Source organism: Oryx dammah, unplaced genomic scaffold (assembly GCF_014754425.2).
Source record: "Oryx dammah isolate SB20612 unplaced genomic scaffold, SCBI_Odam_1.1 HiC_scaffold_10, whole genome shotgun sequence".
NCBI lineage: Eukaryota > Metazoa > Chordata > Mammalia > Artiodactyla > Bovidae > Oryx > Oryx dammah.
In genome coordinates this window covers 67357994-67384042 of record NW_024070194.1, presented here as the reverse complement: position 1 = coordinate 67384042, position 26049 = coordinate 67357994, and the positions used below count along the sequence as shown (strand labels likewise).

General features: G+C 45.0%; 1 protein-coding gene across 12 annotated transcripts in view; it reads left to right on the top strand.

Annotated features, from left to right (window-relative positions):
- The window catches only part of CELF2 (CUGBP Elav-like family member 2), a 553836-nt gene that overhangs the window by 384696 nt on the left and 143091 nt on the right, over nucleotides 1–26049 (top strand). For 11 of the 12 annotated variants that reach the window (XM_040248499.1, XM_040248497.1, XM_040248498.1 and 8 more), the window contains one exon: nucleotides 5296–5492. In XM_040248499.1, the coding sequence (XP_040104433.1) occupies nucleotides 5296–5492 (197 nt within the window). Of the gene's footprint in view, nucleotides 1–5019; nucleotides 5124–5295; nucleotides 5493–26049 lie in introns of those variants that run through there. The other variant, XM_040248503.1, reaches the window with a different exon arrangement.

Below are 26049 nucleotides of genomic sequence, written 5' to 3'. Positions count from 1 at the left end.
AAGATGGATAAAAAAAGTACGGAGTAATAAAACTATTAGTAACTACCAAGGAGACTGGGCTTCCCAGGTGGCTCAGTGGTTTAGAATCTGCCTGCCAAGCAGGAGACGCACGTTCCGTCCCTGGGTTGGGAAGATCCCCTGGAGAAGAAAATGGCAACCCACTGCAGTATTTTTGCCTGGGAAATCCCATGGACAGAGGAGCTTGGCGGGCAACGTCCATGAGGTCACAAAAGAGTTGAACGTCACAGTGACTGAACAGCAACCACCAAGGAGATTAGCTAATTTTATCCAAAATTTTTCCAAGACAAGGCGTCTTTCTGTGTTGTTTTCAGGTTGGTATATCTTCTGATGGTGACGTTTTATTTCCTTTTTTCAACTTTTATAAAATTATTTATAGCCACTTGGGATTTCTCATACCCGTTTTGTAAGTTTGTTATTCTTTATTCCAGGCAAGAGTCCTGGAGTGGGGTGCCATTGCCTTCTCCGTTGTATAGATAAGGGAGATATAATACAGAAAGTTGCTGTCCAAGGAACAAGATAAAATAATAGAAGTATCATTTGTTTGCATTCTCCAAAAAGAAGCCTGCATTCCCTGGGCTTCATAAAAGCTTACATCCTGGAGTTAATAACAATAATAAGAATGCATTAAATCAGTTATTATAATGTCTGTAATATTTTGCTGCTTAGAGGAACCTCAGAAAATTTTGCATATCCTCTGTTGATCTAGTTCTCTCTACTCGAAAATAGAGTAGGGAAGTAGGTCAGTGCCAGCACTTAAAGCAAAGAGTAAGCACTATCATTTTCCCCCCCAACATCATCACATTTTCATCTTGGCTCTGAGATCAATATCACCAGTGCCTGCTGGCTTAGTGCTCTCCAACTCGTGGTCCAATTCCATATGGCATCTGGCCTGGAGGAACCTTATGTGGCTCTTTGCCAAGAGCAAAAGTAGAATTGACACCCAGGATAGTAATGTTTGTAGGTAGCAGAGATGTATGGGCTTGTGTCTCAGGCCTGCCAGCGGCCACTGAATCCACAGGAAACATCACCCTCAAGAAACCCAGTTCACAGACTATTAAGCAGTAACTGTTGGCCTTTGTTATTGTGTCCGGACTCTGTGTACTGTGTTCAGATTCTGCAGACACCTCTTCTTAGGAGTGTGACATTGAAAAGTCAGTTTACTTCTGTGACTCTCAGTTGCTTCATTTCCAAATTGAGGATAATAATTTCATCTTTGTGGAGCTGTTGTGGTGCTCTTGTGTCCTGTACCTGGAAAAGTTGTTTGGCAAAGAGTAGGCTGTCAATAAATCTTTGAATTTGAATCTAATTCCTGCCCTGTGCTGAGGGCCGAGGATCACTAGGGAGGGTGGGAAGGGAGCTAGTCTAATTTCCTAAGTCTGAGATCAGATTGCAATAAATAGAAGGTGTTACTGAGAGTCTTAGTGAGAGTTAGGGTATCTGTTCCCATAATTACCCTTTGTAGATCGAATTGATTTCCCTGTGGTCTCTAGCAAGTACCCAGAAACGTTTAACTGTCACACACATGATTTCTGTCTTCCTTAGAAGTATCAGCACTTATAGCCCCATGAGGACAAAAGAGTCAGTAAGTCTTCTATAGAGATGAATATCAGCCGGGAAGAAAGTTGGAAGTCCAAAGAAGGAGGAGCTTGTGTGTTAGAACTAAGTTACCCAGGCTCCTGATAACATACCATCGGGATCCAGGGCATGGGATTCAGCAACACAGGGGTCATCAATGGGATAGGACCACTGATGCTTCGATCAGGAAGATGTGTCTTTGCTGTGAGTTTGTGTAACAGCTAGACATTGTTGGACTTAGTTAATGGATAGTCATGCTCTTAGCATTTGATGCAGACCTTTGGAACATTTGTTTGCAAAATGGGCAGGTAGTGGGAAGGATTCAGATATGGAGGAGAGGTGCTCATTCATGGGATCCTGTGGGAGTAGAAAGGCAGGCAGTCTCTGGAGTTGGAGATGCTTTGTATGATTATGGAGAAAGTGTGGGTTGTAATATAGTCTTAATAGACTCTTAAGTTCCATACTTTGCACCCTGATTCTCACACACCAAAAGAGGAAAGATGTGTGTATGTGTGTGTTAGTGCTGCCTTTTATCTGGCAGCTAATTCCAGGGAACCGATAGGTCTTGTTCTTGGCCTTGTCTTCTCATAGATTTTGCACAAGCTGTTCACTCACAGCCCAAAACAGACCCTATACAATACTTGGCCTCATGATGGTTTAGAAATACTCTGTGCTTTGGAGCCCGGTGGGCCTGTGTTCAAATTCTACTTCTACAGTGTATAAACTGGTAATCTTAGAAAAGGAAATTATTTCTTAGATATCTGCATCTGAAAAATTTCTCATAGAAATGGTAAAAGGATTAGATAATATATGTAAAGCACCTAGCATGGTATCTGACCTAGAAGTGCTCACTGAAAGATGCCTATTATTATTACTTAGGATATGAATTGTGTTTGTCCACACTAGGAAAAACTTTGGATTGAAAGGTAGACTCGTAGTGGTCATTCATTTCTAGTGCTTCACAAGTGCACAGAAAAGATTAACAGTGGGAAGAGCTGACACCATTAGAAACTTTGAACTTGGGGCCACATCCTGTAGTTAGCACATGGTGCACCAGAGGTGAAGTCTTTTCCATCTTACAGATGAAGAGTCTGAGGCCCAGAGAGGCACAGTTAGGAAATGATAGTGCCAGGATTCAAACCCCAAGTGCCAACCCCCGCCTGCTTCAGGATACGAGAGGTCTAAAGGCATCTGTGAAGGATGACTGAGGGGCATGAATTTTAAATACACACTTACCAACATAAAGACCAACAGGTGAAGCATAAGCCCCTCTTCATGGTGTTTCTCCCTATGCACCCCAGGGAGTGTGTTTTTTTTTTTTTTTTCCTTTTTTTAGAAAGTAGAAATGGGCCCTTGTTTGGAGACCCACGAAAGAACACTTGCTCTAGAATTCTAAGTTGAGGTATAAGGACCAGTGAGTGTGCTGCCACCTGGTCCATCTGTTGTGTTAACTCTGTTCAGAGGACATGCGGGAGCCCCATTTTCTGAACTTCCGTTCTCTCTTAGCTGGGACCTGTGGCAACGCCTTCCTCTTTTCATTCTAGCTGATTGTCAACAGCGGTAACCACAGGCCCTTCCTGTCCCAGAAATAAGTCTTGCCACACTCTCAGCTCTCAGCGAGCTGTGAGCGCTACATTCTGTTCTGCGTGGGGCTCTGCCACCTCCTCCTTGCCAGAGTCAGCCCTGTGGGGTTAAAAAGTGTTTATTGAATTCCCGGAGGGCAATTTGAAAAGCAGTCGAGGTGCATGGGAAGAAGATAAACGCTCCAGCTCTAATATAAACAAGCGTTATATTACACCTAAATTGTTGAAGGAAGGTTTTGTGCTCAACATTGTATTCAGTAGAACATTTTTTTTTTTATAACAATAAGGTTGATTAGAGAAAGCTCTGAAAGTGCTTTCAAGTTAGTCTGATTGTTTATCTCAAGGATTAAAGAAAAAAAAAACAGAGTGGTAAATTGGGGGATAAGGAGAAATAGAAATTGAAGCCAGGACCTAGTTGAAGAGTATTTACCATCTTTTTCCTCTCTGGATTAAACTGAATTCAGAATTTCTCCTTTCCATAAGTTTTACTGCTGTTGTTTGTTAGCCATCAGTGTCTTATTTTTCCCCCAAGAGCTCAGGACTAACCTAGTTTTGCAGCAAATTTAAGGTGCTCTGAGGGGTTTTGACTGAAATAAAGAAACCTACTTAAGATCTTTGAAAACCTTACTGTTACCCTAGGCTACCGTGAAGAGACCATTTTCAGTGAAGCCATAGTCCATGTGGCCATTTCTTGACCTTTTTGCCTCCTGGGCTAGAGGCTGGGGTTGGGGGGCAGTCATGAACATGGCTCTGTAGGTTCTGTGTTTGCTGAATTTAAGTGCATTTTATATGTTTTCACAAACTGAGGATTAGCACTGCAAATCAGTGCTGCTCAGGGCATTCAGCCTTGTCACTTGGCAGAGTAGGTGGCTTTAGGGTGCATTGGGGGGTGGGGGGAGATGAAAAGAGTATGTGGCTTTGCTTTATTACTTACTGCAGCTTAAATGGTGGAGGGATCCAAGCAAATATGAATGCCTTCATCATCCTTTTACATGTTGGTGACTAGAATTGCAGGTTCTAAACAAGCATTCTCTCTCTTTCAAATGAGGGTTTTGGAAAACAGCATTAAGGAAGATTGATATGTAAAAGCTTGTGGTCTTTGCTCTTTGTATCGGCCCCCAAAATTTATTGAAGCTGGGAGAAGGAAAGGCAGACTTCACTCTTTTCTCTCCCAGACGTGTGATTGTTTAGAACTCAAGTGCAACATCTGGACGTCAGATATACAGAGAGCAATTTATGGAGTGTGAAAGACTTAAAATATTCAGTGTCCTTTAGCGGGAACTCAACTTTCTGGGACTGCTTTTCTTTTCCCCCTCCTATCACAAAGCAGGCAATTCTGAGATCGCCTTTGCCTCTCTGAATTAGAGCCTTTGTGCCCGGGTCCCATAAACAATGTGCTTTTTAAACGGGAGCCCCCCTCCCCGCCAGGGCCCTTTTCTCCAGCCTGGGCAGCCAATCGGGTGCACCCAGCCGCATTGCTGGAGCACTTTCTCTTCTGAGCAGCAACAACATACTAATTTGATGCACACATGGATGCCTCGCGCGCTCTGCAAATTCATCACCAGCATCTTGCATTAGTCATCTGACGGACTGCCAAGTGTTTCATTTTCTTTTCATGTGACTTTATTATTACCACCTCTCTCCTGTCTTCCTAAAACCTTCCAAAAGGGGTGGAGGGGGGTGGTGGGAAAGGCAGCAGAAATCCAGCCTTGCCTTTCTTTCCACATGAGAGCCAGTGTGAGACTGATAACGCTGCGGATGCGTTGATGGCAGCCTCGCGGAGCGAGACCTGCACTTAACTTGCAGCTGCCTTCCTAGCCGGGTTTCAAGATGTCCACGCCCCGGGTGACACCCGGTGGGGCGCTGCCCCGGGCTCAGGCGGCGGTGCCGAACAGCAGCCTGCAGTGAGAGCCCGCGCTGCGGCCGCCGAGGAGCAACCTAATGGTGCCTGTGCTTTGTTTTAGTTCATCACATTTCCACGACTCATTAGGCACTTTGCCCCGTGCTCCTCTTCCTCCTCCTTCCGCCTCCCCTCCCCCACCCCACCCCCGATTTTTTGTCTTCCTGTCCCTCGCCCTGCAGCCCTAACTCTGGCTCCCGCTTCCCTTTTTGACAGTAACGGCACAGCCAACAAGATGAACGGCGCTTTGGATCACTCAGACCAACCAGACCCAGATGCCATTAAGATGTTTGTCGGACAGATCCCCCGGTCCTGGTCAGAAAAGGAGCTGAAAGAACTTTTTGAGCCTTACGGAGCCGTCTACCAGATCAACGTCCTCCGGGACCGGAGTCAGAACCCTCCCCAGAGTAAAGGTACAGACAGCAGGGCGCTCGCGCGCGGGGTCAGGGGCGTGCAGTCCAGGCCTGCGGGGGTTGGGGTGGGGGTCCTGGTTATTCACGGGAAGGGAGGAGGGTGAGAAAGACCCGCCCCGCCGCCCCTGTGCCCCGTGGCCAACGGGGCTCCTCCCAGCGCCCCTGCCTGCCTCCTGGACAGGTGGACCAGCTGGCCTCGGATGCAGGGAGGGAGGAGCAGGGGGCGGCCGCGCCTCTCTCCAGGCGCGTGATTCCTCCCTGAGGTCACTTTCTAGGCAGCACAGGCTCTTCTGGGCAGAGTGGCTGGCCTCTCAGAGGAATAGTGTTTCTTAGCCTTGCATTTCAGGAGCTCTTTATACCCCCCCCCCCCACTTTTCTGTTACTGCCCATGTAATTAGAATTGCATTTCACTTTTCCATAGCCTGTGGGGATCTTGAAGTACCCTATAAACAGCAATAAGCACTGGCGTAAGGAATAAAGGGTATACTTCTAGGAGGGACATTAATTCTTGGGGTCTAGATGGAGATCATTAAATGAAGTGTGCCTTTGGGGAGAGGGAAGTAGCACCCTAGTGGCCTGAAATAGTTAGCGCACCTTTAGAAATGCTTGTGGTTTACGCCATTCACGTGTGAATCTGTAGGCTGTCATTGCCTCCATTTTAAGATGAGGGTGATGGGGAGGGAGGCACCATTCTTAAATAGAAGCTGGAAATGTCTGTCCAGGTTAAAGCTTCTGGATATTGGAGTCACCCATTGTGAGCTCTGTGTAGAAATGAACTTACAGTATCTCCTCTGCTGCTACCATCTGTTCTCTGTCCATGTTTTAACCTCACTTCGATAATTGTTTCTCTCTTTTGGATCTTTTGGTCTTCCTGCCCAGGGCTCCTCCATATCTTTGTGAGTCTCACAGTTGCTGTTTCCCTGCACCTCAGTACTTCTGTCTGGCTTGTTATCTTTTTTCTCTGCTTCCTCTTATAAGAGGTTCTGTAAGCTCAATGTATGGCTTGTGCACACACTTTAGTTGAACACAGGAACATCAGCTCATTCTCGTCTCTGAGCCTCTTCCTTACTGCCAAGGCAAAGCACTACTAAGTCATTGTTGGAACGCTGACGTTCTGACTCCGAGAAATGTTGGGCCATCTCTCGTTCCCTGTAGTTGCTGAGGTCTGGTAGGAGTTTTTGGAAATGTTCGAGAAATTTTGAAACCCCTTGTTGTTGCTGTTCAGTCGTTCAGTCACGTCTGACTCTGTGACCCCGTGGACTGCAGCACGCCAGGCTTACCGTTCATCACCATCTCCCAGAGCTTGCTCAAACTCATGTCCATTGAGTGGGTGATGCCATCCAACCATCTTGTATTCTTTTGCCCCCTTCACCTCCTGCCTTCAGTCTTTCCCAGCATCAGGGTCTTTTCCAATGAGTCAGCTCTTTGCATCAGGTGGCCAAAGTAAAACCCCTGGATCATATCTATTTTATAAAGGTGAACAGGCATTCCTTCAGATTATGTTTATAGGACTCTACTTTTCTATCTCAAAAACTGTCATGTAACACCAAGAGTGTTTTCAGAAGAATGTATAGAAGAATTTTGTCACCACTTACTTGATTGTCCCATAATTTGAAAAATATAAATTGGGTATCTCAAAGTCAAGAGGGTTAAAAATATCACAAATAGGGCATATCCCTAATATTGATAATATTTCTAAACTCTTTACTGACATATTTCCCAAATGGAGAAGACTAGAATGTGTTTTAATATTTTTACAGCATCCAAAGACAGTATAATGAACGGGCTGAAGCTGAGGACTTAGCTAAGAAGGGCCCTCCCACCTTCTGGAATAGCCCCCACAGAAAACTAGGCTGTCGGCAGTAAACAGGTGCTTGGGAGTCAGTAACCACAGTTCATCCTTGACTAGGAACACATGTCTACAAATTTCAGTTTATTCAGCATTTTTCAAAATGACTTCTGACACAATGATCAAAGCTTTACCTGGTTACGTGCATTTTAGCTTTTGATTACACATGTCCTACTTTAGCCAAGACGACCTTTCTCTAAGTCAAGTAAGTGTCTGTGCCTGGCCTAGTTCTTATACTATTTGCTCTCTCTTCCCCCATGTTCCTCTGAGCAGTATCTTTACCAGGCTATATTTGTAAGTTTATATTTTAACTTTATTCACTCAGTCTTATAACTAACTTTATTAAAATAGTTTGTATCAGCTCACAGTCTTGGAGAGAAAGGGAGACCTGGCAAGGGGACTTACTTTTTTCAGCCCATGCTGTGTACCAGGCTCTGTTAGGAGCTTTGTATGTGTGTGTGTTACTTACTCAGTCATGTCTGACTCTTTGTGACCCTGTGGACTGTGTAGCCCACCAGGTTTCTCTGTCCATGGAATTCTCCAGGCAAGAATAATGGAGGGCATTGCCATTTCATTCTCCAAGAGCTTTGTATAGTTATCTCATTTAATTCTTACTGGAATCCTGAAAGCAGGTGGTCCTAGTCACATTTTACAGATGAGAAAAATGAGAATCACAAAAACCTAAGAGATGTAGCCTAGTTTACCCAGCTAGTAAGCATCTGAGTAGAAATTTCAGCCCAGTTCATCTGTCTTCACAGGCCACTCCATCTTACTTCTCAATGAGATAAGGCTGCATCCAGCCTTGAAAGTGAAAGTGTGTTAGCCTCTCAGTCGTGTCCGACTCTTTGCAACCCCATAGACTATAGCCTGCCAGGCTCCTCTGTCCATGGGATTTCCCAGGCAAGAATACTGGAGTGGGTTGCCACTTCCTTCTCCAGGGGATATTCCTGACCCAGGGATCAAACCTATGTCTCCTGCTTTGCAGGCAGATTCTTTACTGCTTGAGCCACCAGGAAGCCCTTGATCTGCTTTATTTCAGGATTAGATAAGAGGCCCTTTCTCTAAGGATTCCCCAAGTGAAAGGCAGGAATTTTGCCCTTCAAGAACAGGGTTGATTTTGCTTCTGTCTTTGTCCTTAGTTTTTGTACTCCTGGGTTGAGATTATACATCACTACAACTCATGGCATCATGGGATAGAAGTCACAGCTGAAATCATTCAGGTCTTACCTTTGCAAATATAGGTCAGTTCCCAGTACTGTGAACTCCAGGTCTCACATCAAATATTGCTTGAAGTACATGGGCTGTCAGCCAAAGCTTGGAAGGGTTTTTATTATACAGACATCTCTGTTGTAACGGTGTTTGTTGTGATGGGATTTGAGTTGTTTAATGACATTCCTCTTGGAGGATTACAGCCCTTAGCCGCTTACGCATAGAGATCAACCATCACCACTTTTCCTTACACAGAGACCCAAGTGTGTCATACGTTACCTTTGTGTTCATAGGTAAAACAATGAGCCCACATTTACACTGGTTCTGACTCTATTAACATAGTAAAATTGTCCTGCTTTCCTGGGGCTGATGTCAGAAATTAGAAATTTGGAGGCTCTCTCTAAACATGGTTTAAATTACCGAAGGCTTTCAGGGTGGCCTTGATGCATTGCATTACTGACATCAGTGGTTCCAAAGAAGGAGACAAAATCAGGCATTTACCTAATACAGGTGAATTAGGTTTTTCCTCTCATTTTGTACGTGCTGTGCTATTTAATCTTGAGGAATAAAAACTTTTTTCTATCTTTGAAAATATCCTTTAAGGAAACCTAAACTGTTTCTTCTCTTATATAAGAGTATGTGTTCACTGAGCAGCCTCAGCAACTCTGGGGAACCTGGCTCAGAAAACCATCAGACCTCTGAGGTCCTAGGAAGATCGTGTTTTATTGAGCAGTTATTGGTCGAGTAAAGATAGTGAGGAATACTGTGTAGTAGTTAAGAGATGGCTTTTGACCTCAACAAACCTCAATTCAGTTTCTAGTTCCATCGCTTACTACATGCTGGCCTTGAGCACGTTACTTAATCTCAGCTGACAATGGAGACAGTCCCCAGTGGGTTGCTGAGATGGAGAAATCACATGCTTTGCACAGAACTGGACTGTGGTAGGAGCTCACTATGGTGCTGGTTGTTATGACAGTTATTAGTATCATCACTGTCCCTGAGATCTAATAGGGACAGTGAGGCAAATAAATACACAGGTCGCTGTGATGTAAGAGAATGAGATAAGAATAAACAAGAAAGAGATGAGCATATTTGAATTGTAGGGGTTCAGAGGAGGGATGAATAACTTGCAACTAAAGAAATAGGACAAAATGGCATCCTTACCAAGTCTTGAAAAAAATAATATTTGAGTAAGTAAAGACAGCACCAACTCAGTGGACATGAATTTGAGCAAACTCTAGGAGGTAACAAAGGACAAGGAAGCCTGGTATGCTGTAGTCCATGGGGTCACAAAGAGTGGTACACAACTTAGTGACTGAATAAACAAATAAAGACAATATTGAACATACAAGTAGATGGACTGGCCTGATTCTGGTGTGGAGAGGAGAACATGCAGGTTGGGTTCTGGGCACTGTGCATTCTCCCAGAGTTCAGAGAAAATGTGAAATATAGAAAATGAAGGAAGAGGAGATGATGAGGAGGCTTAGAAATTAAGGCTAGGGTCAGTTGCTAAGAGCTTATATCTCAGGCTAAAATATTTGCATTTTATTTCTTAGAGAGCCAAGGGACTGGGAAGGTATTTCAGCAACAGGGAGGGTGGCCAGGACCCTGGTGGCCTGTGTCAGGGAGTCCATGGAGCCTAGACAGGACACTGGCATGGCAACGGAGAGGAAGAAGCCAAGTGACCTAGATGTGATCATGTGGGAGGAAGTGGACTTGAGAACTCTTTTGGGGTGGTCACAGTTGGGAGGTTGTGGCCTAAGTGGGGAAGGAGTCAGCAGGTGGGAGCTGACAGGGAGCCAGGTAGTCAGTTTAATCTTGATCATATCGAGTCTGAGGTGGCTCAGAAGAGTCGAGCAGAATGTAGGCCAAGGAAAGTGGTCGTATTTGGTGATTGGAAGATCTGGGAGCATTTCAGAAGGATGGGGGAGGTTGGGAGAGGGATCATGTAAGTTTCCATGTGGGGCTATGAGTGGAGACTACCTTTTCTGGGAGTCAGAGAATGAAAGGAAAAAAACCTTAGATGCAGCACTTTTTTTTTTTTTTTTTTGGAGCCAAAGGTAAGAAGATAGAGCAAAAAAAGTTAGTGCAAGGTAGATGGGGCTCAGGGTCCTAGAAGGGATGCAAGGAGTGGCTGAAGAGCACGTGTCAGCAGGTGGAGAGATGCTTTAGTCGAGACAGTGGGGCTGTTGGGACGAAGTAACACCAGCGTGAATTTTGGTCTAGTGGAGGGAGATGAGACTCGGTACACATGCCCTTGGACTTCTCTAGAGGTAGTACGTTTCTGAGAAGTCTGGGTGGAATCAAAGACTTAAGAAGTAAAGGTGTGAAATAACTGCCTTGGAAAATCCAGTAGGGAAAGAACAAGGGGATATTTTTTTTTAATTGGAAGTTAATTATTTTCAATATTGTATTGGTTTTGCCATACATCAGCATGAATTCGCCACAAGTATACATGTGTTCCCCATCCTGAACCCCCCTCCCGGATTATTGAACTTGGAGGAGAATGCGGTCACCCTCAGGTTGTGTCTGTTTACAGCGGGCCCTGGCCATTGTGGTTCTCTGTCCATCAGCAAGTGAGCCCAAGAGATGCGGCTGGAGGTCAGGAAGGGTACTCGTTGTGTCAGGATATTCACTGACATCTCAGGTGGGGAAGCTGGTGAAAACATAGGGTAGCTCTGGTCTGGGAGAAGGAAGAGGTGGGGAGTGACATACAGTGCAAGGGGTGGCAGCTTGTGGGAATGGTGTCCAGTGACACCCAACTCAGAACCTGTAAGTGGTACATAAATTTGTGTGCCTTGGACCATCACTCTTGCAGTTTCCATTTTAATCAGAATTACACCCCAGGATCCCAACACCCTGGAAAAACCTACTCTCTAATGAATGCTAAATTATATTTCTCCGAGCTCCACCAGTTGGGTATTATTATTCTGATTTTACTGGAAGGAACTCTTCAGGTTCTGTGCTGAGTGACCAGAATAGTCATTTGATGATTGAGATGGGGAGGCAGAAGCAGACCCTTGGCCCTGACCAGTGCCTCGCCCATCACAGTTTTACTGTCTCTCTTTGACTTCTCATCTGAGAGAGAACCGGGAACGGGAAGTGGCCTGCGTTGACTAGTGCTCCGTGGCAGAGGCCTGAAAAACAGAACTTCCTTTTTTCTTGAAATGTGCTCAGGGGCCATGGCGTAACCACCATGCAGCTAGAGCCCTTCCAGCACTGCGAGTCCAGGGTGGGTGGAATAAAAGTCACATTCACCGCTGCTCAGGGAAGGGGGATTACCTTTAAGCTTCAAAAGAGCAGCTTTTGCCCTTTCATCTCCTGGTTGGTCAGGCTGCAGTTGGAGAGGTGCCAGGGCTCGCTTTGGGTGATTTCATCCTTTTCTTTTCCCTCCACTGATCTTAGGTGATAGAACATGAGTTGCTTTTTTCCTTCTTAATGCCCTTATTTCAGTCTTCAGGAATTCATTCATAAAAATCTACATTCATCCTCCTCTCTTCCCAGTCCAATATGATGGAAAAGTTTTCATGGAGAATGAGATGTCAAGGAATGAACAGAGGAGGTGAAGAGGAGGAAGAGAAGGGTGGAAAGCACCAAAGCTAATTGTCTTTATTTCAGAATCTGGTGAGAGCCTGGAGGCTAGAACATTCCTCTGGGCTCAAATGAGAGCAGGCCCTGGAGCCATTTGACTTAAAACTGGTATTTATTATCGTGGACTAGTCTAGAGAACCAGCTTCAATCTCTGTACCTTTGCAGGGAGTGATAATGCCTACCTCCAGTATACCTCCCATATGTTCAGTGGGAGGACAAAGCAGTGGGATGCTGCTGGTAGAGTCCAGAGGGAATTGATCATCTTTTAACCTTCCAAGTCTTCTTCAAAATGTGCAAGGCTTGTGAAGAGCACCTTCAACCTTGTTATTTGAGGAAGAATATTGAGGGGCTGGAGTGGGAGCAGAAAGGCTCATTTTCATGTTCCTTGCCTTTGCTTTCTTTCCCAAAGATGCTCAGAAACTTCCCTTGAGTAGTAAAAACGTCCTTGGAGCCAGTTTATTTCAACGCTTTCCTCTCAAAATCGGTAATTGAGAAAGAATTCAGAATGCAGGAAGATGAACCAGTTTTACATTTTTAATGGACACGGGGATAGGATTTCTGCCCTGAATTTCTTTCAAATGAGGGTGGCAGGCTGCCCTAGATTGTCTGGGGCAGCCCCGGTTGTGTCAGTGCTGCCTCAGTGGCCCACAGGAAGGGTGCTTTCACTCTAAATTAACTTTATGTTAACAGAAATTGCTGTGTAGCATATCATGACATCCATCGTTGCTGTCTCACCGAGGTCCTGCAGGATAAATAAGAGATGCAGTCAGAGGCTTTATATTCAGGCCTGCAGGAAGTTTTATCATGTCCTTGGGAGAGGTAGATTCATCAGATTTAGCATATGGTTATATTTTTTAAAAAATTAACAATTCAGTCTTTTGAAATAGGGAGTCTTAAATTATTGTAGCTTACATAGACCACGCCCAAGGAACTGATTGAGATAAATGAGAGAGAAATGTTAAATGAGCTTGATGAAATCATAGTGAGAAGGAATCCTTTTAAATACCCCCATACTCCATGCCCAGAGATTGGGCTATACTTGTCTACCTCAGCCTGAATTTCCATTATTTATATCAGAAGGGCAGCGTCTACCCCGGCAGATAATAATCTGTCCTTGGTACATTTTGATCCTTATATCTCTGGAGGGGAAAAAAGAGGAAGAAGGGGCAGGAGAGAGATCCAGAGGACACACAGAGACCGGGCCAGGATCAAAGAAGAAATGAAATTAACCTAAGGCTGCTTCTCACCATTTTGTTTTCTTCTCCTCTGTCTGGTACATGAGCTGCTCCCCGGTCATTTTGTCCTCTGTAGATTTGTATTTTTGGAACTAAAGTGTCAAAAGAATAAAGAAAACAGGCTCTAAACAAAAGGAGAATGGGCCCTTGGGGTAGAAATTTGCCATAAACTGTAAACCTAGGGTTTCCTGGCTTCTGTTTGAATCCCTCCAACACATGTTAGAGGCTGACTGAAAAAGCCAAGTTTAGGAGGTCTCGCAACTCACAATTCCCACGGATGCATTGATAGTTTTCCTGCCTGGAAGTCTGACTTGCCTTTTTATTTGCACCCAAGGAGATTTCTCCACATCAGAGATTCTCCACCATCTGTTGCGCAGTTGTACCACCCTGGGTCACCATGCTGTGGGTTATTATGAAACCAGTCTTTGGAAATGGGAAGTCCAGTGTCCTAGCCAGAAGGAGAAGTGCTTTCCCTGGGTGATGCTGCTGGTTACTCTGCACGATGCAGGTATTGCCTGGGAATGGCCTTAGCATGACCTTGGCTCCTCTCTCTTTCACTCCAAGGACCCTAGATAGTCAGGTCATTGGGTGGAAAGGTTGACTTTCCTCCTCCTTCCATCTTGGCTTCTAATTAAAATTTCCAGTCAGCCATGGTTATGTCCTATTTTAGAAGTGTTTAGAAATGCTAGCACTAAAAATATAAATAAAATCATTACATACTTTATGAAGCATTAGCTCTATAGATAATATATTATCTTTAGTCATCCCAACCATGATAAAAATATACCATGTTGTTAGCAAAATTAGCTTCCCCCCGCCCTTTTTTTAACCTTGTGTTTGTAGATTTTCTTAAAAGACTGAATTTTCACTCTTGGACCTGTGATACCAAATGCTACCATAATTTAGGCATGAGATTTTTATTCCTTATCCAGTTTCACTGATCCTGAGACAGTCCATTCTCATGTTTTGTTATCTGATATTGGCTAGTCCAAACCTCTTGCTAGAACAATCCTCCTTCCCATTGGATATAAGTGATTATGTCCAGGATTACCCGTCATGAATAAATGCAATCATTGTGACCTCCAAAACCAACAGAAACCAAACAAGGATGAAAATAGAGTTGGTCAAATGGGGAAAAGTAGAATGCTAAAATAATGAGTTACCAAATGATTGATATGGGGTTTTTTATAGGCTCTGGTAGCAGAAATGATAGATGACAGTGTTGGTCAAAAGAATTGAGTATGTTCTGACCCATCCTCTGAAATGCAGGGAAAAATCATTTAGAAATTAGGTATCTCACTAGAGAAATGTACAGTGAACTAGACCAATTAAATATAGTAAAGAATCAGGGACTTCAAATGTCCAAAGATATTTTCAAATCTGCTTTGATGAGTACATGTGCTAGAGAAAGGAGCACAGAAAAAAAGCCATGTGTGGAATGATGTATTATGATTTCACAAGCCCGTTTTTCACTGAGTCACTTAGACAAACAGCAAGCAAAGAAGTAGGTTTGCTCTAAATAGAAAAGCGAGTTATTTGGCTGAAGAGGGACAGGTTATAATGGTAGGAAAAAAAAAAAAAAATCTAGTGGTTCCAGGAGAATGGGGATGGCAATCTAAACACCACAGGAATTGATATTAGGATCAATACTTTTTCACTTTCTGTGTAAATGACTGAGAAAGATGTCCCCAATATAGTATCCATGTTCTTTCATTAATTCAAATTGGAGAAACCCAACTGGAGAAGTATACCTGGGGCAGTGATCAGTTGGAAGAATAAAGGAATATAATTTGCTCATTTCTATTAGAGAATCATGAATTGGAATTAGAGAAGTGAATCAAGAGATTGAAAGAGAATATACACCCATCACACTCTTTAAGTGACCCAAAATCTGAGTCGTTGTAAAATGTTTTGGGGTGTATTAGACGTTTGTAGAACAAGTTCAGAACCTATATGTGGGTGGAGACCTGTCTCTTCAAAATTGTCTTCAGGGTCCTCTGTGCTGTTTGTGACCTCTTGCCAGCCAGTTCTTGTTGCCTTCTTTTCAGTTTTAGGTGAAAAAAAGTGCCTCCGAAACTCCCTATAGTTTAATGGAAACCACATCATAGGTGTATAGAGCGATCAGATCAGTGGAGAGGGGAAGAGGCATAAAAAAGAAGGCTTCTGGTGAGTGAATGGTCCAAAATGGTTCCCCAAAGGCTAAATGTTCCAAAGGAAGATGCCAGACGCCCAGTGTTAAGGAACAAGTAACTCACCCCTTCGCACAGAGCTTTTTGCTCGTATATAGGCCATGGTGCCTCATAGGAGGAAATGTTATTGAAGTTCCATCAAGGAGATGAACACACTTCAGAGGCAAAGCAGCACAAATCACAAAGGTCCAGGAAGGTGCTCCCGTCTGGAGAGGTCCCAAAGGTGAACTTAAAAGGCCCGAGAGCATGGAGTCATGAGGATGAAAAGAGAGAAAGGCTGCAGCCAAACGTAAAAAGATGGACTGTGCTCTCCAAAATAAAAAGAAGAGAATGTGGTTGAAGTTTGGGAGATGCTAAGGTACAGAGTGAGGCTGTGTATAGATAAGCTCTTTCAATTAATGCTGAACCCCAGGATTCTGGGGCTTAGCCTTAAAATGTTGGTGCAGCAGGTCAGGTGTAGAGTTGGAGCAAACTTTTACACAGAGGAGGTGGTGAACTTAGAGAAAAGGATAAAAGTTAGGGCAAGGGTAGGGACAGCTGCTTCTAGCACCCCCCAGGGGTGGTCCTCAGATCAGTGCTCCCCCCCGGGACCTTGTGCCTCCCTCTTTTGTAAGAAGGATCTGGAGCTGAGAGTAACCTTGAAAGCCCCGGGTCCCATTTAGTGTGGAATTTTAATGTCCAATAGAAAAGATAAAAAATGTGGCCCAGGAAACTAGCCACGCGTTTACCCACGGACCTGTCACATGGCAATAAATGTCCATCAGTACCTACTGTGTGTGGACTTAACAGGTGCCTCAGCAATGCAGAAGCCACAGGAGATGTGGGTTTGATCCCTTGGTCGGGAAGATCTACTGGAGGGAAGGCATAGTAACCCCCTCCGCTATTCTTGCCTGGAAAATCCCATGGACAGAGGGGCCTGGCAGACTACAGTCCACGGGATCGCAGAGTCGGACACACACCTACTGTGTGCCAGGCACTGTACTTAACTGCTGTAACGTAGAGATGAACAGGCCGTGTTCTTGGCCCCACCAGGAGAGAAAGCATTGACTGGCAATAAAGGGAGGACTACGTGAGTCCTTTAGAAACATGCAGGCAGCTTGGGGTCATCACCGACCACTTGGTGTGTGTGTGTTGACTCTTTCAGAGCAGACGCTCAGGAGGCCCCGTGAACCAAGCACCCTGTGGCGTGTGTTCAACAGTGGTGGAGCAGGGGTTGGGGGACCCCGAGGTTGTACGATGCTGGGAGTCTGAGGTTTTTTCTTTTCAGCAACACACCCCTCCCCTAGTACGCCCTATCCCCTTTTTCTTCAGCCTTATTTTTCCTTCTTCTTTCTCCTCCCTGTAGGGGGTTGAGGATGAGATCAGCCTCAGTTTTACTCCGCCAGCTTTGCTGAGGGTTCTCCGTTCCATCCAAGGGCACACAGTTTGCAGCCCCCTGTTGGCATGACTGAGTCTAAGGTCCTTACTGTCCCCCTCAATGTCACCCTGTTTGGGGCCAGGTCCTGAAGACAGGGCTGGCCCCTACCTGGTGGAGCTGCGTCCAGTTGACAGGGGAGGTATGCATGTATATGTGTCCCATGTCCAACACACATGCACACACCCCCCTACGTTTTGAACTTTCTGGTAACCACAATTTACCTCTTTGAACACTGTTTCTTCCACTGTATGCATTATTGCATGCATGGTAGACTTCTGAGAAGCAAATTATTCATAAGATATTGGCTGTAAATTGCCTGGTACAGTGCCTGATGTAGGGTGGGGACTGAGGGAAGGATGTGGGCTCTGCAGAGTAGGTGTGGGAGAAGAAGACAGATGAGAAAAGACAACAGTAGTGGGTTCTTACCCATGTGGAGGATCTTCTACAACCCACATGTATGGGAAGGGCTTTTATAAACCTAATGACTCTTTCTCAACGAGTGTGCTAGAAAATATTATACGCAATTTAAATCTGCATTGTGTAGGAAAAGAGAAGCATGTGGTAGCGTGAGACAGGGAAGGGGTAGTCAGTAAAGACCAGTGAACTCTGGAGAAGGGGTAAAATTCAGTAAAACAAGTATTTGCAACTCAAGAGATTTTTAGAGGATCTCCTATAGATTCCAAACCTAAGTAGTTGTTCAGAATTCTGGATCCTAACACGCCCGGTCTGGAGGGCAACAGACTCTTTCAGAATAGCTCTTCAGAATAATTCCGTCTGATTATTTTTGCTCCAGTCCTGATTCCTGTGGACATTCTATAATGACTGCAGGCCTCACGTCATAATTGCTCACTGGACCGTGTTTAATATTGTACTGGGCTTTCCGTTTGAGGCCTTCCAGGTTTGTTTTTTGTCTCTGGCACTCAGATGTTTCTGTACAATCAGCTCAGAGCTGACATTGCAGCTAAACCCATGTGATGTTACTTTCGAGTTATTTTAGAACATTTGTCCCAGTGCCTTCATCCTCTTGTATGCAGACTATGTTGTTACCAGCTGCACTCAGTTTTGAAGATGGTTGATTGGCATTAAAGGCGCGTTTTGTGACCATGAGTGGAGTGGAGTTTCCTGATTTTTATGGCAGGAATCCCTAGGCTTACTAGACTAACTATCCTCAAGAAGATATTTCACACAGAAGCTAGTTCTTAACCCACCGCTACACCCTACCCAGCATCACTGCTGCTTTCAGAAGCCTATGCAGGGTAGCTCATTTTGGATGTGACCCTTAATTACCATTAATGTAATTATTGGAAGAGTCACCACTTTGAGAAGGAGATAAGCATGTTGACTAACATGCGCTTTCACACATACATTAACATTTCTCCCTACAAAACTTAAATTCTTGAGGCATCCCTTAGGTGGGACCTACATTCTGTTGAGTCAAGAAGTAGTGTAGTTGTGGATACCAATTCTGAACAGGTTTTCCTAGCACGTTATAGAGTTCCTGACGTCTAATCCAAGATGTCAAGATAAGACCCAAGATTGTTATTTGTACGTTCTGTGCTGCTGCTTAAAGGTTCTCCATGGTCAAGTTGGTTGGTGTTTGTTGAGTTGGGTGTTTGGTTTTTGTCTGTTTATGTGTATGGATTTTAGATTTTGAAAAGAATTTCAGGTTGTTAAAAGGAGGATGTAAGCAAAACTGTTTGCATGAGTTATGAAAAAACATGGCTTAATTTATTCACTGCTGCTGTGTGGGGTGGAGGGCCCTTCCCCTGTGTTGGGGGGAGGGGCACTTCCGTTAGGCTGGGAGGATGTAGGCTGACTTTTTCACTCCCTAGATGGAATCAGGTTGCTCACTGGCAGAGCAGCAAGCTGGGCTTTCATCACTTTAATGCTCCAAGATGCCCACGAGTTGTCCAGTAGACGGCACTCCCTCTCTCTCTTTTAGCATCAGTCGTAACTTGTTCCTTTGGGGTGTGAATGCTAGTCAACCCCAGAAAGGTGGAGAGAGGACCTTTCTCAGCAGCCTCTGCCTCACACGTGGTCCCTATTCATAGCATAAGGGAGGCTGATGAGAGAGAGTGGCGGGCATTGCATCTCCACCAACATCCCCACCCCCCCCCCCCCACCACCCCCCACTGAAGTCATCGTGTTTGGGGCTGATCTCAGAAAATAGCCTCTGGGTGGTTGCATAAGGCAAAGCCCAGTGGGATAAACGAGACACACCTGAGGAGCGGGCCGAGGTGTTCTGTAAAGAAGGCACAGACATGCCTCTAGTGCGACTGCCCTGCTCCCTCTCCACCCCCAGGCTCCCTTCCACCTCACCCCGGAAGCAGCCTGGTTCTGCAGAACAAGTGGATGCAATTCCCATGCCCCGCCCACTCTCCTTTTGGCCGAGCAGGCTGCTGAGCATGATGCTGTCTTTGTGGAGGGGCCACCTGCCTAATGGGAGCTGGATTGTGACCACCCGTTCGTTGGACGGAGGCCGCCACACAGCTGCCAGATGGTGATGGCCCCTAGCTGTTTTGCGAGTCCAGTGCGGGCCGTGTTCCCCTCTGGAGGTAGACAAGGGGTGGGTCCTTCTACCCAGCCCACGTGCTTACACAAGGCCAGGCTTCCAAGAGCCAAGGCTCCACTCGGATCTCCTTGAAGGTGGAAAAAAACTTAAAAGGTATGTTGTTCAGTCACCAAGTCATGTCTGACTCTTTGTGACCCCGCGGACTGCAGCACGCCCAGCTTCCCTGTCCTTCACTATCTCCCAGACTTTGCTCAAACTCATGTCCATTGAGTCAGTGACGCCATCCAGCCATCTCATCCTGTGTCGCCCCCTTCTCCTCTTGCCTTCAGTCTTTCCCAGCATCAGGGTCTTTTCCAGTGAGTACGAAAAGGTAATGAATAAATTAAAGACCCTTTTTTTTTTTTAATCGGGTCTCTGGGTTTTCCTCTCTTCCTAATTGTTCTCTAATCTGTACTTCGGAGCACAGTGTTGAAGTGGGATGCGTCAGGCTTTTACATCACAGATAAAACCCCCAGGCAAATAAAACTTGCAGTTTAAGAGGCAGGAGAGAGTCTCTGGCCACTGGCAGAGACTGACTGTGGAGCCTGGGCTCATCAGTAGTCGGAAGGCCTGCCCGTGGCTTCAGGATGCCCCACCGGGACTGCTCCACGGATCGGGGGGGGGCCTGTCTCTCCCCGGCTTTCTCTCCCCCTGCATTAGCTGAATAGCCGCGTGAGCACTCGCACAACTATTGGCCAGACGGCCCTAGCAACACAAAATGCTGTGTTGACACATAGCCCATCACATGTTTGCAATGAAAACGCTGTATTTTTAGAACACTTCAAAGTGAGGAAACCGTTAAAGCCCTATCTCATCCTCCCTTGCCCTCCGGCCGCTTCCTCTGTGCCCCCCAGGAACATCGCCCCCATCTTCTGGAAGAGGAGCCGGAGACAAAGATTAAGTGATATTTTCAGCAAAGCTGATAATGCCAGGGGGAAATTGCTGATCTCGTCTTAAAAATCCAACACACGCTTCGAGGTGGTTTTTCTAAGGCTCCCACTCCTTTTTACCTACACCATGTGGGTTCCATATGACCTTGAATCTAAGCCTGAATATTGCATGTGGAGTTCAAAAGACAACTCAGTCTCCCATTTTCTTTCGTGGCATTCATTCAAATAATAACAGGCACATAATACTGTCTTGTAAAAATCAAAGCTCCAGGCACACTTTGAAAATCTTTTAGAATTTCTAACACTTATTTTCCTAAGTGTCTTTCATGCAACTTGCTGAAGATGGCTTGTTAGCCGACTGTATCTTTTGTGTCTCTGGAATTCCTGTGCCTAGCCCAGGGCCTGGCATGGACCAGGGGATCAGGATTAGTGACTGAAGTAACTACTACTGCTCTCTTGGGCTCAACACTGATGTACCTTTTTTTTTTTTTTTTTTTTTTTTACAGAATTTCTGCTGATAAGCAGGGAGGTTTTCATTCATTCTTGGAACATTGCAGTGTATAGTGAATCCCCTACATACCAGCCTTCAGGTTCACTTTCAAAGATGTGAACATGTGTTCCATCAACATTAGTTGATGCGTGAGTGAAATTGCAGCTTGCGCTCCATCTCCTGTTGCTGACGATCCTTCAGCTTCACCATCTCCTACCTCCTCTCCCTCCTCGTGTCAGTAACTCTTCTTGCCTGTTCACTCGATGCCAGCCCCTGTATGCCAGCTGTTGTACTAGACTATGACTTTTCAAGGTTCTGTACTGTAAGATTGAAAATGTTTTCTTTATTTTTTGTTTTTTTTTTTTATGTGCTATTTGTGTGAAAAGTATAAACTTACTACAGTACCGTACTATACAGTCAATTGTGTTAGTCGGGTACCTAGGCTAACTTTGTTGGACTTGCCAACATGCTCTCAGAATGGAGCTTTTCCATATGTAGGGGGCTTACTGTACTAGCGTTACAAAGACAAAAGACGTGGCCCATGTCTGCAGGACAGTGGGGTGGGAGCGCAAAGGACGTGTGTGTGTGGAGTGGAGAGACAATCTATCAAATTTTTCCCTTAGGAGCTCCCTGACCCAATAAAATTTCAGAAAAACAGCAATGTGCAGATAGGGGGAGGGATTTCTTAGTTGCCCAGCTTGTATCCATCTTGTAGGTTCTCAGAACCAAGCCTTCAGCTGGGAAAGCTTATCAGATGCTGGGAAGAGCTGAGCCCACCATCAGCCCTCAGCAGTGTTCCAAAACAAATTTCCACTCTGTCCCTGTTAAGTGTTCATCTCTCAGTCACATCCAAGTGTTTGTGACCCCATGGACTGTAGCCCACCAGGTTCCTCTGACCATGGGGTTCTCCAGGCAAGAACATTGGAGTAGGTTGCCATTCCCTTCTCCAGGGGATCTTCCTGACCCAGGGATCAAATTCCTGCATTGCAGGCAGATTCTTTATCATCTTAGCCACCAGGAAAGTCCCCCACTCTGCCCTTACTCATCCCCAAGTTAGTATCTGTCCACACCCACAAATCCACAGGACTCAAGTGTCTCTTAACATGAGACCATGTTTATTAGTCCATTTTTGGTGCTCAGTTATTTGGGGCCAGAAGGAAAGATAAGTACATCAAGTAACTGAAAGCATTTAATAAATTGTCAAACTCCACACAAATGGGAGGTATGATGCGTAGGTGTGTGTATTAGGTGTGCTTTTCCTGGTTTAGGCTGATCACCATGGCATGTTTGGCTCTTGTGTACTCTTTACCTGCAAAATAAATTGCCAGCTTGCAGTCAGATGTTCTGGGATTGGATGGCGGTAGAACAGAAAGACAGTGAGGTGCAGGGCTGAAGAAGAACAGGCCTTGACCAGTAAGTGCCTTCATTGTGACCACCCCCCACCGTTTCTGTGTGTGTTGCCTGATGGCTCCGTGCCTCAGTTTCCTCATCTGCAAGATGCATAGGGCTGTTACAGAGATGCAATGAGATCATACACATAAAGCGCTCAGAACAACACACCTGGCAAGTAGTAAGCTCTTGTTGTTCTGAGTCTACTCTAGGTGAGGAAACTGAAGTGCAGAGAGGTTAGGTGAGCATCACAATTCAGCATAGCCTCCTAGCAGCACCTCTGCATGCAGCCTGCATTCAGAATAAACTGACCTTTCAGTAAGAGCAGGATCACTTCTCAGTAGTATTGCCAATAATAGTAACAACAGCTAATATCTATGCGGAGTACTTGATATGTGCCAGCTCCTACACCAAGGGCTTATATTGACACCATACAATATCTTATTTTAACCTAACACCCTTCCAACAGTCTTTTGATGCAAGTACCATTTATTGAGCCCATTTTATACCAAAGAAAACTGAAATTTGAAAAACAAACACATACATAAGTGGCAGACAGGCGATTCACACCTAAGTAGTTTGTGTTTAGAGAGTCCATGTTCCTAACCATCACTGCCCTGCCTCCTGAGTTCCTCCAGCACTCTGGGTGTGCCTCTATTCTTTGTACTTAGAGTTACTAATTATAAATTATAATTGAAATTACTAATTAAACTCACCTGGGTTTTTTCCTCAGACTGCATGCTCCTCTGGAGGGTGAGTTGAGTTTGACATTTCTGTATGCCTACCACTTGGCGAATTAAGCATCCAGTAGGTGCTTAATAATGGTAAATGGTATGCGAGTTATTCCCTGAGTGCTCCTTGGGTTTCATGCCTTGTGTCTCTCCCATCTCCTCTGTTGTTGTTCATCTCACTAAGTCTCGTCCTACTCTCTGCATCCCATGGACTGCAGCACACCAGGTGTCCCTGTCCTTCACCATCTCCCAGAGGTTGCTCAAACTCATGTCCACTGAGTCGGTGATGCCATCCAACCATCTTATCCTCTGTCATCCCCTTCTCCTCCTGCTCTCAATCTTTCCCAGCATCAGAGTCTTTTCCAGTGAGTCAGCTCTTCACATCAAGTGACCAAAGGATTGGAGCTTCAGCATCAATCCTTTCAGTGAATATTCAGGGTTGATTTTCTTTAGGATTGACTGCTTTGATCACCTTGCTGTCCACAGAACTCTCAAGAGTCTTCTCCAGCACCACAGTTCACAAGCATCAATTCTTCGGTGCTCAGCCTTCTTTATGGTGCCACTCCCACATCCATACATGACCACTGGAAAAACCATTGCTTGACTATATGGACCTTTGTCCGCAAAGTGATATCTCTGCTTTTTAATACACTGTCTAGGTTTGTCATAGCTTTCCTTCTAAGGAGCAAGCATCTTTTAATTTCACACCTTTTAATTTCATGGCTGCAGTCACCCTCTGCAGTGATTTTGGAGCCAAAAAAAATAGTCTCTCACTGTTTGCAGTGTTTCCCCATCTATTTGCCATGAATTGATGGGACCAGATGCCATGATCTTAGTTTTCTGAATGTTGAGCTTTAAGCCAACTTGTTCACTCTCCTCTTTCACTTTCATCAAGAGGCTCTTTAGTTCTTCTTCACTTTCTGCCATATGGGTGGTGTCATCTGCATAGCTGAGGTTATTGATATTTCTCCCTGCAATCTTGATCCCAGCTTGGCTTCATCCAGCCTGGCATTTTACATAATGTACTCTGCATATAAGTTAAATAAGCAGGGTGACAATATACAGCCTTGATATATTCCTTTCCCAATTTGGAACCAGACCATTGTTCCATGTCCAGTTCTAACTGTTGCTTCTTGACCTGCATACAGGTCTCTCAGGAGGCAGGTCAGGTGGTCTGGTATTCCCATCTCTTGAAGAATTTTCCAGTATGTTGTGATTGACACAGTCAAAGGCTTTAGTGTAGTCAGTGAAGCAGAAGTAGATGTTTTTGTGGAACTCCCTTGGTTTTTTTGCTATCCAACTGTATGTTGGCAATTCAGTTTCTGGTTCCTCTGTCTTTTCTAAATCCAGCTTCTAAATCTGGAAGTTCTCGATTCAACGTACTGTTGAAGCCTAGCTTGAAAGATTTTGAGCATTACCTTGCTAGCGTGTGAAATGAGTGCAGTTGTACAGTAGTTTGAGCATTCTTTGGCATTGCCCTTCTTTGGGATTCAAATGAAAACTGACCTTTTCCAATGCTGTGGCCATTGCTGAGTTTTCCAAATTTGTTGGCATATTGAGTGCAGCACTTTAACAGCACCATCTTTTAGGATTTTAAGTAGGTAAGCTGGAATTCCATCACCTCCACTAGCTTTGTTCGTAGTGATGCTTCCTAGGGCCCATTTGACTTCACATCCCAGGATGTCTGACTCTAGGTGAGTGATCATACCATTGTAGTTATCCGAGTCATTAAGACCTTTTTTGTGTAGTTCTTCTGTGTATTCTTATATCCGTTTTCTCTACCTGGACGTATTATTTCTTCTTTTTGCCTGTTCCAATGCTTATGTCCTGGTCTTTCAAAGCAGACATAATGGAATGGCAAATGCCATGCCATTCATGACTGCTCCTTCTGGACATCCCTTCAAAGAGTAATGTCCACTCCACTGAAAGTTGTGTGGCATTGTGGCCCCCACTCCCCAAGAGCATTGCCTTCTGTGTCCTGCTACAGTTGGGTTTGCAGTGGTCTTAAGTGAACTTGAAGCTTCTAGAAGTGAGGGGTTTTTCTAGTCAACTGGTATACCTCATAGACCCTCACAGAACTTAATTGTTGTTGTTCAGTTACTAAGTCATGTCCAACTCGTCGAGACCCCATGGACTGCAGCATGCTAGGTTCCTCTGTCCTCCACTATCTCCCAGAGTTTGCTCAAATTCATCTCCATATAGTATAGGACTTAATAGAGTGCGTAAAACTGTAATGAACACCAGTTGAGTGAGTGAGTGCCAAAGGCTCAAGAGAAAGGAATATTTTCCCTGCTGGCTGATTCTACCTTTTTTCCTTGTTTTCCTTTTCATGGCACGTTGAGATAGAGTGCCCCGTCACATTGCTAGTTTTGAGTCAGCTGGTGGGCAGTCTATGGAGCATGAAAAAATACTGTTTCACCTGGAGCCACGGAAGTAGAGAATCATTTTAGGGTATCACTGCAGTGTGAAGAGCTTTGACATCTGAAGTAAAATAGGGAAGGAGAAAAACAGTTCACTGTGCGGTTGGAGTCTATTGCCAGCAAAGGCTCAGTGCCCTCACAGCGGCATGCTCACCTGAAACCCTGCCAGACTTACAGATGTTTCCTTTGGCTCCGGTGCGACAAGCCACAAGCGCAGTTCTCAGGGACAGCTCCACTCTGGCAGGGAGCGGTGTAACAGGGAGTCGGGCAGCGAGCAGAGGAATGACCTCATAGGTCTCCTCCGTTCTGAGTTTCTCAGATCCTGTGGTGTGCACTGCCTTTCCCCGTCAAGTGTTGATACATCACTCTGTTCACTTGGTGCCAGCACATACACAACCTTTTCATGAGGTTGTGAAAGCTCCACTTGGCTGAGCGCATTTTGGAACTCTCTGAGGTGAGGACTCTCTGATTGTGATCCTAGAAATTCCCCAGAGATCACGCGTAGGTGAACGGAAATCTTCCAGACTTGGGTTTTCTTCCTTCAAGATTATGACATAGAAGAAATTGTATCCTACCCAGGGGGGGAAGAGGAAGGA